This window comes from Chionomys nivalis, chromosome 10 (genome assembly GCF_950005125.1).
Source record: "Chionomys nivalis chromosome 10, mChiNiv1.1, whole genome shotgun sequence".
Classification (NCBI taxonomy): domain Eukaryota; kingdom Metazoa; phylum Chordata; class Mammalia; order Rodentia; family Cricetidae; genus Chionomys; species Chionomys nivalis.
This window is the reverse complement of record NC_080095.1, coordinates 23475329-23488245: the sequence shown is the minus strand read 5'-3', so window position 1 is coordinate 23488245 and position 12917 is coordinate 23475329. Positions and strand designations below refer to the sequence as shown.

The 12917-nt window shown below is 47.6% G+C and overlaps 1 protein-coding gene across 1 annotated transcript; it reads right to left on the bottom strand.

Moving 5' to 3' along the window:
• Positions 1-60: 60 nt before the first annotated feature.
• Serpina9 (serpin family A member 9) lies at positions 61-9505 on the bottom strand. The gene is made up of 4 exons (XM_057783353.1): positions 8869-9505; positions 3318-3591; positions 1181-1328; positions 61-261 (listed from the first exon to the last, which is right to left on the bottom strand). The coding sequence occupies exons 1-4, from the start codon at positions 9503-9505 to the stop codon at positions 61-63; spliced, it is 1260 nt and encodes a 419-aa protein (XP_057639336.1).
• Positions 9506-12917: the final 3412 nt, after the last annotated feature.

Genomic DNA, 12917 nt, shown 5'->3' with positions numbered 1-12917 from the left:
CAATACATGCCTTCTTTCTTGTGTCACCATTGTGGGACCAGCCAACAGTTCACATCCCACCTACATCTTCGTGGGATTCTCAACTTTCCCTAGGAAGAGAATCGATTCTGTGCTCCTGTCCGAGAGCAGTATCAGGAAGGGCTGGTTGAAGGAGATGACAGAAGAAGGACTGTCCTTTGAGCGGACTATAAGCTTGGTGGTGGTGGCTGCCGCGGCTTCTGTCCCCTCCTCACTGACGTCCAGTACAGCCTTGTGAGCGGCCTGTGAAAGGAGGGGCAGATGTCAGTGACTCCCACAAAAGCTGTGACATGAGCCTGGAGTAACAAAGACCGCTACCACTTTCTCTTCTAGGGCTGAGGTTTCAGCCTGCGACCAATAGCCAAGCTGTGGGATGGGCTGGGAACCACCTGTGAGGACAAGCATTCATTTTCCCAGGTGCTTATGAGTGTTTCCCCTTGGGTAAAGCCATGCTGGGTTCATCATATCCCGTGGGGACCTGTCAGCCTTTCTTCCCTGGGGATCAGTGACAAAAATGTCCCCAGAACCACATCTGACAATCACAGTCCATTATCAAATTAACACATTAAGTCAAGGACCAAAAACCTTTGGCTCTGAAGTTGGATGTGGACAGAGGCTAGACAGTGAACAAGGAGACCCTCTGTGGGGGATGGGAATGCCTGAGTCACCTGCCAGGCTAAGGGTCTTCAGAGGCAGCAATTACTATATCGGAAGGGAATTCAACAGTCCCTCACAAGAAAACCAAAAATCAGAAATTTTACATCCAGACTCCTCCCCACTTCGGTGCAAACACCCCATCCACAGGCACCTGGCAGTGACTGTCATTGCACCTGCTTGGGAGTTCAACTGTGCAGGGAAGGAAAGGAAGCCCAATGCCCACTGCTCTTCCACAGCAAGTGTGTGGCAACTGTGTTGCTTGCTGGCAGCCAATCTCCTTTGCAAAGAAGCACAGACTATTTGCTTGAAGAGGGATTATGGGTACTGTGAGTTAGATTGTGGTAGCCATAACAGCCCGGGGCCTGGCAGCCAGGACACTCCGTCTTTCCTTTGGCCATTAAGTGCTTCTGCTTCTCTATAGTCTGTCACCTTCTCAGTAAGGTGAGAGTCCTTTGTGAGCTGTCTTCCAGCACGGACTTTCTTACAAGCATCTCTAGCAACTCACTTTAGAAACCTGCAGGAAGCGTGTCTTTGAAATTCCAGAAAAGTCAGCATTTGCGTCAAAGGCGTCACGGATCCCCATTTTGGGGAGGATGGTTTCCAGGTTGTAGGAAGCAGAAATGGAAAATTTGGGAATGAACACCTTGATCCACCTGTGGAGAACAGAAAGGAAACAGCTGTGGTCATAATGTCCCCATGTCGGTTTCCATGTGGTGTTTCGGAGACTCTTCTTTCTCCAGCACGTTAGTGACTGCTAAAGCCGTCCCCACGTGCCAGCCCCAAATCACCACGCTGCTCCGTCTATGAGCCTCCCTGCTGAGCAAGTCCATCTCTGGGGATCAGAATAAAGCACCCTAGTAAGAACTAGGGATGAGATAATGGCTCAGCATGGGTCACAACAGAGATCAGAGTGACATTAAAAAGTGATGGCAACTCACCTACCAACCGTATAACCTGGCCGTGCCCAGCAGGACTTCCTGAGACAAGCAGCCGCGCTAATCTCCCATAATGACAAAAGCCCCCAGAATAGATTACCATTGCTGGGAATACGCCTACACCATCTTGTTCAATATGATCGCCACTGACCACACGTGACTCCTGAAGAAACCGGCACATGCCTACAACTGACAAGGAGCTGAACTCTTACTTTTATTAATTTATTTGTTTACATTGACTGATTATGGGGCTTGGTGTCTCGTGTGCAATAAATAGTGCATGTGAGTATGTGTGTGTGTGTGTGTGTGTGTTTGTGCAGGTCAGAGGACAACTTTTGGGAGTCAGTTATCCCCTTCTAACTTGGGGATATTGGGGGGTCAAACTCAGGTTGTCTGGCTCTGAAACAAGAACTGGTACCCACTGAACTATCTCACTATCCATTAGGCACTTACAACCGCCCCATGTTCTCTGCTACTTTCTAAGCAGCAATGTGGCTTCAGCAACCTCTAAGTCCGGTGACTCAGTGACACCGTGGCCCTCACTTTACAAGTGAGCACCAAGACCTTGATTGGTTTGCTTTCCTGCTCTTACAAACATAATTTCATAAAACTCAACATCGCCTTGGCTTCTGGGGTGACCTCTACTTGGATATAACACCACCGTGACAGAATAGCTTCGCATGCATGGCCTTGGTGATTCACTGTGGTGATTTGAATGAGAAATGTCCCCCAGGAGCCCAGGCATCAGAATACTTAGTCCCCGTTGGCAGTGCTGCATGGAGAGGTTATGGGGGAGTCCTTGCTGGAGGAAGGACATCACTGGGGTGGGCTTTAAGAGGTTAAAGTTTTCCCAGAGAACCTAGACAACAACGAGGACCCTAAGAGAAACATACATGGATCTAATCTACATGGGAAGTAGAAAAAGACAAGATGTCCTGAGTAAATTGGGAGCACGGGGACCATGGGAGAGGGTTGAAGAGGAGAGGAGAGGCAGGGAGGGGAGCAGGAAAAAAATGTATAGATTAATAAAATTAATAAAAAAGAAAAAATTGGAAGAAGACATATATTATAAAACATTGAAAATATTGGGTTAGAGAGATGACAGGGGTTAATAGCACTGGCTGCCTCCCACAAGGACCTGGGCTTCATTCCGAGCACCCACATGGCAGCTTATAACTTTCTACAACTCTAGTCCCAGGGAATCCGATGGTATTCTGACATACATTCAGGAAAAATACACATATACATAAAAATAAATAAATCCGAATTTAAAAAAAAAATAATTTGAAGTTACACCCTTCTCTCAACTCACTCTCTGCTTCAAGCTTGCATTTGATACATCTCCCAGCTTCCTGTTCCCATCATCACGCCTACCACTTCCTGCCATGCCTCCCTGCCCTGATGCGCTCTTATCCCTCTGGAACGGTAAATCCAAGTGAATGACTTCTTCCTGGATCACAGTGTTTTGTCACCTAACGGAAAGGTAACTGATACACTCACTTACCCTCTAGGAAAGTGGGGAGGGGAAGGGAAGCGGAGGGTGATGAAACTGTGGTGTCCGTGGACACAGCATCAGATCCACCATCTGGCAGGCAGCGGAGGCTCGGCACACAGGACTCATTCCTGAATGGCGGCTACCACACTCCCCGTCCTGCACCCACCCATCCTTGGCTGAACAGCTCCTGGCAAACTGACGGCAGTGCGCACCTTTTCTGGAGTGAGCGGCTCCACTTCCTCAGCCTCCTGGCCGACAGACCTTTCTCCAGCTGCCACATCTTGCCCTTGCCGGGGAGAACAAAGTAGGCCACGGCATCTCCCCTGTAGTCCATCTGCAGCACAGAGCAGTCCAGCTCTCTGTCCACTCCAAAAGCAAACAACTCCGTCTGGTGCATCATGGGGACGTGCACAGTGGTGCCCTGGCTCAGAAGGAATGGGAAGTTCTTGATGGTATTGGCGGCACTGAAGGGCTGTGTCCAGTTGGCTAGCATGGAGAAAGAAGGGAAGAAGAGAGGGAAGGGTTCTGTCAGTGCAGAAGAAGAGAGGGGTTTATATCCCTACTGTCTGCCAGGTGAAGATGGGGGGGAGATGAGGACCCCTAAAAACTCATTTCTCCATAAAAAACAACTATGACTAGATTTCCAGGCCCAGATTTAATCCCAAATACACATGCATACACATGCACACACCACACCTACCATACAACACACCCACACAGATATATGTAACACACACCACACACATACATATACATAAAACACACACACATACACACCACACACCATACACTCCACACACAGAGGCACAAACAAATGCACACACATACATCCCCACGTATATATAACACACACTATATACCACACACTTATACATACCATACACACATACTACATATCATACATCACACACACTTACCACATTGCCACATATCATACATCACACACACTTACCACATGCCACATACACACACCACAAATATGCCCCACATACCTCACATACCACAAATATATCACACACACCACACCCATGATTGCATACACACACACACACACACAAATACCCCACACATACCACACCCATGCTTGCATACACACACACACACAAATACCCCACACATACCACACCCATGCTTGCATACATACACACACACACAAATACCCCACACATACCACACCCATGCTTGCATACACACACACACACACACAAATACCCCACACATACCACACCCATGCTTGCATACACACACACACAAATACCCCACACATACCACACCCATGCTTGCATACACACACACACAAATACCCCACACATATCACACCCACGCTTTCATACACACACACACACACAAATACCTCAAACATACCACACCCACACTTTCATGCACACAAATACCCCACACATGCCACACCCACCCATCCTCATATGCACTTTCACCTACGCACACCATACGCTATAATACATACCACACACCATATACACTTCCACACACACAACTACACCCCAAAGATCACATCATATCACACACACACACACCATACAAGATATTCACACCATACACACACTTGCACACATACAGAGACACCCTACTTATCAGATACTACACGCACACCTTACAGTACACACACACACCCTGCCAACAATGGTCAGAATCAATTCACTTTTAACTCTGGACAATATATAAATCCTTGTAGTTGAGAAACAAAACATGAAAGAAAAAAACTGTGTCTGGCTAGAAGTTGTAAAGTTTGTCATTCTAGCATGCTCTGGTTCTAGACTCCATTCTTTGTTCTGGATGATTGTGGAATGGTGAGGTTTTTGGTATTCTAGCGTGCTCTGGTTCTAGACTCCACTCTCTGCTCTGGATGGCTGTGGAAAATAGCAACCAGCATTTGCAGTGAAATCAACATAGGGGCTGGAACACTTTACAACCTCATTCCCAGTCAGGCATAGTGGCTCACAGCTGTAATCAAGAACTTGGGAGGCCAAGGCTGGAAGATTGTGAGTTTGAAGCTATCTCAAGTTACAGAAAGAGAACATATTTCAAAACAACAACAACCATAGACTCATTCTCAAAGAATTGTCTTTATCTGACCTGCCTCCTACAATACCAAAAGAATGACTTATAAAATCTGTCTGTATTTAATCTGACTTGGAGTTCAGTCAAGGCAAATATCATTTCCCCAGAAACAATTGCCAAGACAGTGGCAGGAGGAGTCCTGAAACACCTCCGGCAGTACCTAACAGTTGAGACACTAACCACAGAGCTTAAGAGGACGAACTGAGAAGCGAGGAGGAAGCCCGTACCAACCCAAATGACAACATGAGTATACCCCTACACATCTACCCTTCCCTAAACACTGCCCTGGTCCTTTAGAACTCTGGCAGCCACAGCCCTATGGCGCCCTGAGGAGAGTTCATTCAAGACAAATGACAGAATCTTGATGTGAATGGCCAGCCTTGTGACACCTTTCCTGGCACGGGGCCCATGCTTTAGCCACCCTACAGCTCAGCAGTAGTCTAGAAGGATTGCAGATGGACTTAGTGCAACCAGAGAAACAGGAACAGAGTAAGGCGGGGGTGGGGGTTCAATGTGTCATTACCGAAGAACTCTCGAAGAACTCATGGTATGACCTGCATGGGGGTCACACAACTGATTGAGGTCTGCCTATAGGTGTGGGAGTATGTTCCAAATGCAATTACAATGTCCAAATGTCCTCACTTCCTGGCTGCGTAGAGAGTGGATAAGAGATAAGACAACAGAAAATAAACAAAATTGTCTAAAGGATCCAATGTTTACAGGAGATTTGGAAACTTCCAGCATATCTCAAGCATGCAGAAGACCCAGACATGAGCAGAGCTATTGGCAGCTTGGAAACTCTCTCTAGGCATTTCGGAGCTCTCACTGCCAGCTGGTCTTGGGATTCACAAACAGAAAATGAAGGGCGAACAAAAATGATAGACTGCCTAGTTGAGGTGCAATGCGCATGCGGTGACCCACTGCAAAGATTGGGGGATCTTCCAGACAAGAAGACATCTGTGATGTTAAAGAATTCACTTGAAAGAAACAGGAAACAATTGCCACAATGAACAGCACCAAGAATGGACTCTTCGGAAGGGGGGTTTTATGTCTAGAATTGATTTACATTGTCTACAGTGCTGTGCTGAAAACACACAAAGGGGGCTAGGGAAATGGCTCTGAGGTTAAGAGCATTCACTGCTCTTCCGGAGGACCCACTTCCGCTCCCAGCCTACAGCCTCCTATAGCTCCAGTTCCAGGGTATTGAAGCCCTCTTCTGAATTCTGAAGGCCACTGCACTTGTGTACAAATAAGTGACACATAAATGAATACACATAATTAAAAGTAAATAACAAAATACTTTTAAGAAAACAAAAAAGGGGATATGAAAAGAAACAAGAAAGAATGCCCCAAACATTAGGGGGTGGGGGAAGTTGGCCCAGATATGGCCCCTATTAGTCAAACATGTCAAGGCAGCTATTTTGAACATGCTCAAAGAACTGAAAGAAACCGTTTTAAGTAAGCATCTGCCCACAATAAAAGAAATGATTTGAAGCCATTGCATAGAGTCTAGAGTTAGAAAATACACTAACAGGAATGAAAGGTTCTCTAGAGAGACTCCACAGCCAGTCAGAGCTAACGGAAGACAATAACCAGTGAGCTAGAAAATGTGTCAGTAAAGTGTGTAATCTGAGAAACACCGAGAAAAAAGATGGAGGGAAACAACGCATCCGGCACCTGGGACACACAGCCAAGCATAGCAAACACACACATTATGGGACTCCCAAAAGGAGGAGAGAGAAAGGAGAGGGGGCTATGGGAAGAAGTAACACCCGGAAGCTCCCAAACTGGTTTAACAGTCAACAATTTCCACTCCCAGACCTAGCACAATCAGTCAAAAGGCAAAGGAAATTCACAAGAGACTGGTTCCGTTTCAGGTGGCCTCCATAAGACTAACAAATGGTTTCCTATCAGAAGATGGGAGGATCAAACAGTAGTTGGATAAAACGGAATAAAGGAGCTTTGCCAGTGCTCCAGGAGCTTCTCGGACTGGACTGAGACAGTGGCATGGATCGACACTACGAACAACAGACCTCAGCAAAGGAAACGATACCGTTAAACATGAATACAAAAGTCTGGGCCTGATGTAGCCTGGAATCCTATCGTTTCATTTACTTGATTTGAAATGTATGAAATAGGCAGATTGCAGAAACATAATGTAGGGTACTGGTCTCTGGGGGGGGGTAGAGCAGGAGTTGGGGGACAGCCCTCTTTTTTGGGTGGATGGGGTCTTCCTTACGGGGAGGAGAACGTGCTGTTGTATTCTAGAGAGTGACTGATATCTGTCTTCAGAGCTGATGCTCACTTGATGTCGGAACAGTGCTCTTTAATACACTGTCTTGAGAAACATCAGAGAATAGAAAGATGTGAGTGACTTGGTGAAGATGCCAGGAACCAAAGACACTGACGTGGACACATATGCTGTGTGCAGGATCCTTCATTAGAAATAAACCAAGCTGGATAAAACAGCAGATGAAGATAACTTACCAATGAAGGAACACAGCTCAATTTTCTTTCCCTATCTTCTGTGTTTGGATAACTAGATTAATGGGCAGACTGGATGGGTTAAAAGAAAACTGGATGCGTGGAAGAAAAGCTGGATGGATGAACTGGGTAAACAGAGGATGGAGGGAGGGAAAGAGGCACACGGGAAAGGTGGGAAGTGGGAAAAACCATGACACAGCGGCCTGCATAGTCTGACATCCAGACACTCCGTGTCGGGCACGGCCCTGTGAGGCCATGTGTGCTCAGTGACTGCCCAGCCGAGCAGCACAGACAGAAACAGAGGGGCACATAGCCCCTGGCAGACCTTTTACAACAACACATTTAGCACCCTGGGGCAAGAGAGAGGCAGGGGTAGAATTGAAACCCAGGGCCCTGTGATTTCAAAACAGATGCTCAGACTGCTTAGCAACAGTGCTGTTCAAGACGGCGTCTTCATAAATAGCAAAGCTCTTGTGAGTGATGGACCAGCTTGACCACACTTCCAAACCTTTGCCGCTGTTTTCACCCTTGGGATGGCTTTTGAAACTGGCCTGCCAGGGACCCTTGTGCCACTGATCTGAAGTTGACAGGGAGTAGTAGGAAGGCAGGGACTGGTGGCAAAGTTCATCTTCTCCCAAACAGAGCACTTTTCGGGGTCCTCTTTGCTGAACACAGTGTCAGCCCAGTCTTTAGCACAGCCTCTTGGTTCACGCTAAGACAGAACTGAATGAGGCCCCAGGTTAAGGAATGAATGGCAGCGGGAGAGAGAACAGAAGTCTGCCAAGGATGCACAGGTAGCTGCTTGCAAAGCTGAGGAGAGCTCAGACACACCCTGCTGTCTAGGACTTGTTTTGCATACTGGTCTCCTTGACTACACAACACCAAGAAGAAAAGAAATGTAAATCAGGGGTGGGCTGGGGTTGTGTCTCTCTCAGCAGTAGATTTGTGCCAGCAGGCACAGAGCCCTGGGTTCAGTCCCCACTGCATAAATGGGGTGTGGTGAAGACACCTATAATCCCAGCACTAAGGAGGTGGAGGCAGGAAGAACCAGACATTTAAGGTCAGCCTCAGCTACAGCAGCATGATGGAGGCCATCTTGAAATACAGAAGAACCCGACTCAAAAAATAAACAAACAGATAAACACCCAAGTAAATAAAAATGAAAGGAAATGACAAAAGAAAAGAGAAACTCGACTTCACCTTTAAAGAAGATGTGGTTCACCAGGACCATGGCGGTCTGAGCATCAAGGTCTTGGATTACATCCACCACCTTCCCTTTGGTCTCCTTCTCCACATAGCGGTTGATTCGTGCCTGGGCAGTGTCAGTGTCTGAGAAGTCTTCGGAAAAGACTTTTGTCCCATAAAGCTTCTTGACCCTGTCCAAGAAACTGGTCTGCAGCTGCAGCTCCTTCCTGATGAAGAGGACACTGCCCATCCTCAAGTCCCGGTCTTTGTGGCATACATTAAGCGAGTGCACCAGGTGCTCGAAGCCCAGATGGATGGTGGGTTCCGGTGTGCTCATGAGGTCGAAGCCAAGGCTCCGGAGGATCTGCATCTTGGTGGCTGAGCGGGCCCCCAGGGACAGCATGGCCAGGGAAGTCGAGATGCTCACAGGAGAAAAGAGAACATTCTGACCTGGGTTTTCCTGAACCAGTCTCTGGTACAGGGAGAAGGCAAACATGGTGTTGCTGGGAGACACCTTAGAGGCTGGGTTGCTCTTCATGGAGGGAGGGCGGGGGGACTCTCTGTTGCTGAGATTGGAATTGGATGAGGACATGCAGACGATTGGAGCAGTGACGCCAACCAATAGGAGAACTCGGTAAAAGGAAGAGCCCATTTGGAAGGAAGGAAGTCTGTAAAACAGAAGGGTCCCATCGTGGGGAGGTAAGCTGAGGGCCCAGGTGGAGCCTCCCACTCTTCCATGGAGTCTCATTTGAGCCTCTCAGAAATCCTGCCAAGTCAGTGCTGTGAATGTTCTGATCCTACAGTGAGCAAGAAGGCCTCATGAGGGTGTGGTTGTGTAACTCAGTGCAGGTCATAGGTGAGGCTGTATGCTGAGTAGGGTACCAGTTAGAGCTCCATCCCAAACCCAGGCTTTTCACTGTTTTTGATTCCTTCATTTATGCTCGAAACCATCAGGACCTTAAAAGTGTGTTGTTACCTTGCAAACTTGAGGATCAAAGCAAAGTCAGAAGTGACTGCCAGCCCTTTACAGATGCCTCTAAATATTCTTATCCCTTCTGGATGAATGGCATCATTGCCTCTCTACCCTGTCTAGCCCCAGCCACATGCATTTCCTGATGCATGTATGCCTCTGAAAACATGAACACCAGGGTCTGGGGCTGTAGTTCAGTCGGTAGAGTCTTTACCTACCATGCACTAAATTTTAGGGTTCCACCCCAACATCACATAAACAGGACATGTGGCAAACACCTGCAATCCAGGCACTATTGAGAGGTATCAGTGGGAAGATTAGAAATTCAAAGTCATCTCTACTACATAGGAGTTCAAGTCCAGCCTAGGCTATGAGACCCTACCCCCCAAAAGGATGGAATACAGTTCCAACCCTAGGGAGGTAGAGGTAGAAGCAGGTGGATCTTTGTGAGGTTGAGGCCAACCTGGCCTACATAGAAAGCTCCAGGCCAGCCAGGGAGACATAGTAAGACTCTCTAAAAAAAAAGGAGGCAGGCATGTATGATAAGGTGTGCCTGTAACCACAGCACTGGGGAGACTGAGGCAGGAGGATGGCCATGAGCTCCAGACCAGCCTGAGCTACATAGCCAGATTCCCCTCCAAGCAGGGGAGGGGAGGGAAGGAGAAGAGAGGGGAGAGGAAAGGATGGGAGGGAAGGGAAAGCCCATGACAAATTGCTGGTTTTGGAACTTTGAGCTTCCTGGTGCTTTTGAGCAGCTGACTCCAGCCACGGCTGCCCCCTCCCCTCAAGACTCAACTAGAAGGAAATTGGAATGTGAGGAGTGGGGAATGAAAGGGTTAAGGTTAATTAAGTTTGGCCTAAATATTCTTCATACATAGTGAACTGTAACTCATCTTCTTATGTGGACAGACTGTAACTAACCTATCAGTGTAAAAAGCAGAGGGAGTGTTAATCAATCACAGACAGCCAACTGTTCAAACCATGGTCAGATTAGGTGGTCACAAATCAGTCAGGTTGTCCCCAGCTCGCCTGTGCCTGCTGTCACTGTGAAGTAAACCTGTCTGTGTGGGATTTTATTGTACTACTTGCTTTCTGAGAGTCTTCCTGTGTATCCCAGCTTGGCACGAACTTGTAATCCTCCTGCCTCCATCCCCCTAAATGCTGAGATTACAGGTAGGTACCACCGTGACTGGTAGCTGGAGAAGGCCGAATGGCTTCTGGTCAGGACTGCTGCCTGATTCTGTCATTACAAATAAAGCCAATTAAGGTTTGCAAAACCAGGGCTTAGGGAGGTAGCTCAGTCAGAGGAAGTGCCTGCTTTGCAAACATGAGGACCTAAGTTAAATCCCCAGAGCCAGGTTTAAAAATGTCTGGAATGTTGATGTAACCCTGTAATCCCAGCTCTGGAGAGGCAAGGGCGGGCAGGTCCCTGGGACTTGCTAGTCAGTCAGCCTGGCCTACCTGAAGGATGCTATCCCAGCAAGAGACCCTGTCTCAAAAGCAAGGTGGATGGTGCTACCTACGAGTTGACTCTTCTAAACTTCACATCACGGGAACACATGGGGAATATACACTCGTGCACACTCATATACCTGTATTCTCTCTCTCTCTCTCTCTCTCTCTCTCTCACACACACACACACACACACACACATACAGAGAGAGAGAGAGAGAGAGAGAGAGGGAGAGGGAGGGAGGGAGGGAAGGAGGGAGGGAGGGAGGGAGGAAGATATACAAAGCTCGATCTGTTGTCATCTTCTCTCTCAACAAGATTAAGTGGCTTAGTAGCAGTAAACCACTCAAGTAGAGCGGGTCTACCTTAACTCTGACATCCATCACAGGCAGGGAACCCATCCCGACCTCGGTTCCCAGTTCTGCTTTGTAAACAGGAGTCCAGCTTTCAGGGTTAAGCAGTTGCGAGTGGTACAGTGGACTTTCATCATTGCTACTGCTTTAATTGACTCTGACAATTTGATTTAGGGTAATTTTGTGCAGCGATCATTCCAGGCTTCCCAGCCCTGTTTAGTTCCTAAACCACCCCTGCGCCACCTTTAAGGATTCTGCTTTAACATACTTACACAGAGGCCCTGTAGCTTGACTCTGAGATCCTGTGAAAGAGGGAGATACAAGACTAAATGGCAGTGTGGGTTCTGGGCCAAACCAAAGGGAAAAAAAGAAGACAGCACATGTTCCCGTAAGTCATGAGCTTCTGAAATCTTTTCTAGAACAATCTCTTTATTTTAAAGCCACCTCTCTATGGTCTAGACAGCCTTCACCCCATCGCCCTTTTATGAGCCCCTCACCTTCTTGTCGCACTTTGCTCGCTGGTCACTTACACCACAATGAGATAACTGTCACTTATTCTTGTCACAAGGACACCTCTCTATTTCACTTCTGACTGAGAAGGAAAGGCTTTGCTCCCCAAAAAAGAATTTGGCCACAAGTGAAACAGTTAATTTCATAAGACACGGGAAAGGGGAAGGCAGGAGGCCCTTTGCGAAGAGCCACAAAAATATCCACATAGTTACTCGTCTGTGCCACACCTGACCTCATGGGACAGCTGAGCACTTCCTGCCACATCTGATATGATTAGACTTAGAAGAGTCTGCGTGGAGAATCATTTACAAACTTATAAATCAGCTCTGCAGTCTTTTACGTCTGGAAGCAGGACTGTCTCTGTAAGCTGCACTCTCAGGTGGCTTCCTGGCTTTTCTGTCTGCTCCATGCTGACCCTAAGATGATCGAGCAGACCTCAGTCTCTTCCTTCTCCAAGAGACCACATTACAGGGTACCAGGTAAGCTATATACTGTACTCTGCCACTATCGCTTCTTTTCTCTATTCACCTCCTTCTCTCCTGCATTGTCCTGAAGGCTCTGGAATCATCTCTCTCTCTCTCTCTCTCTCTCTCTCTCTCTCTCTCTCTCTCCCTCTCTCTTCCTCTCTCTCTCTCTCTCTCTCTCTCTCTCTCCCTCTCTCTTCTTCTCCCTCTCTCTTCCTCTCTCTCTCTTCCTCTCTCTCTCTTCCTCTCTCTCTCTCTCTCTCTCTCTCTCTCTCTCTCTCTCTCTCTCCCTCCCTCTCTCTCTCTCTTCTTCTT

Coding starts and splice junctions, on each gene's coding strand:
- Serpina9 (XM_057783353.1), bottom strand. CDS start 9,505: ATGGGCTCTTCCTTTTACCGAGTTCTCCTATTGGTTGGCGTCACTGCT. Junction 3,592..8,868: donor GAACCACATCTTCTTTAAAG/GTGAAGTCGAGT, acceptor TCTCCATGCTAG/CCAACTGGACACAGCCCTTC. Junction 1,329..3,317: donor AGCCGCTCACTCCAGAAAAG/GTGCGCACTGCC, acceptor TGTTCTCCACAG/GTGGATCAAGGTGTTCATTC.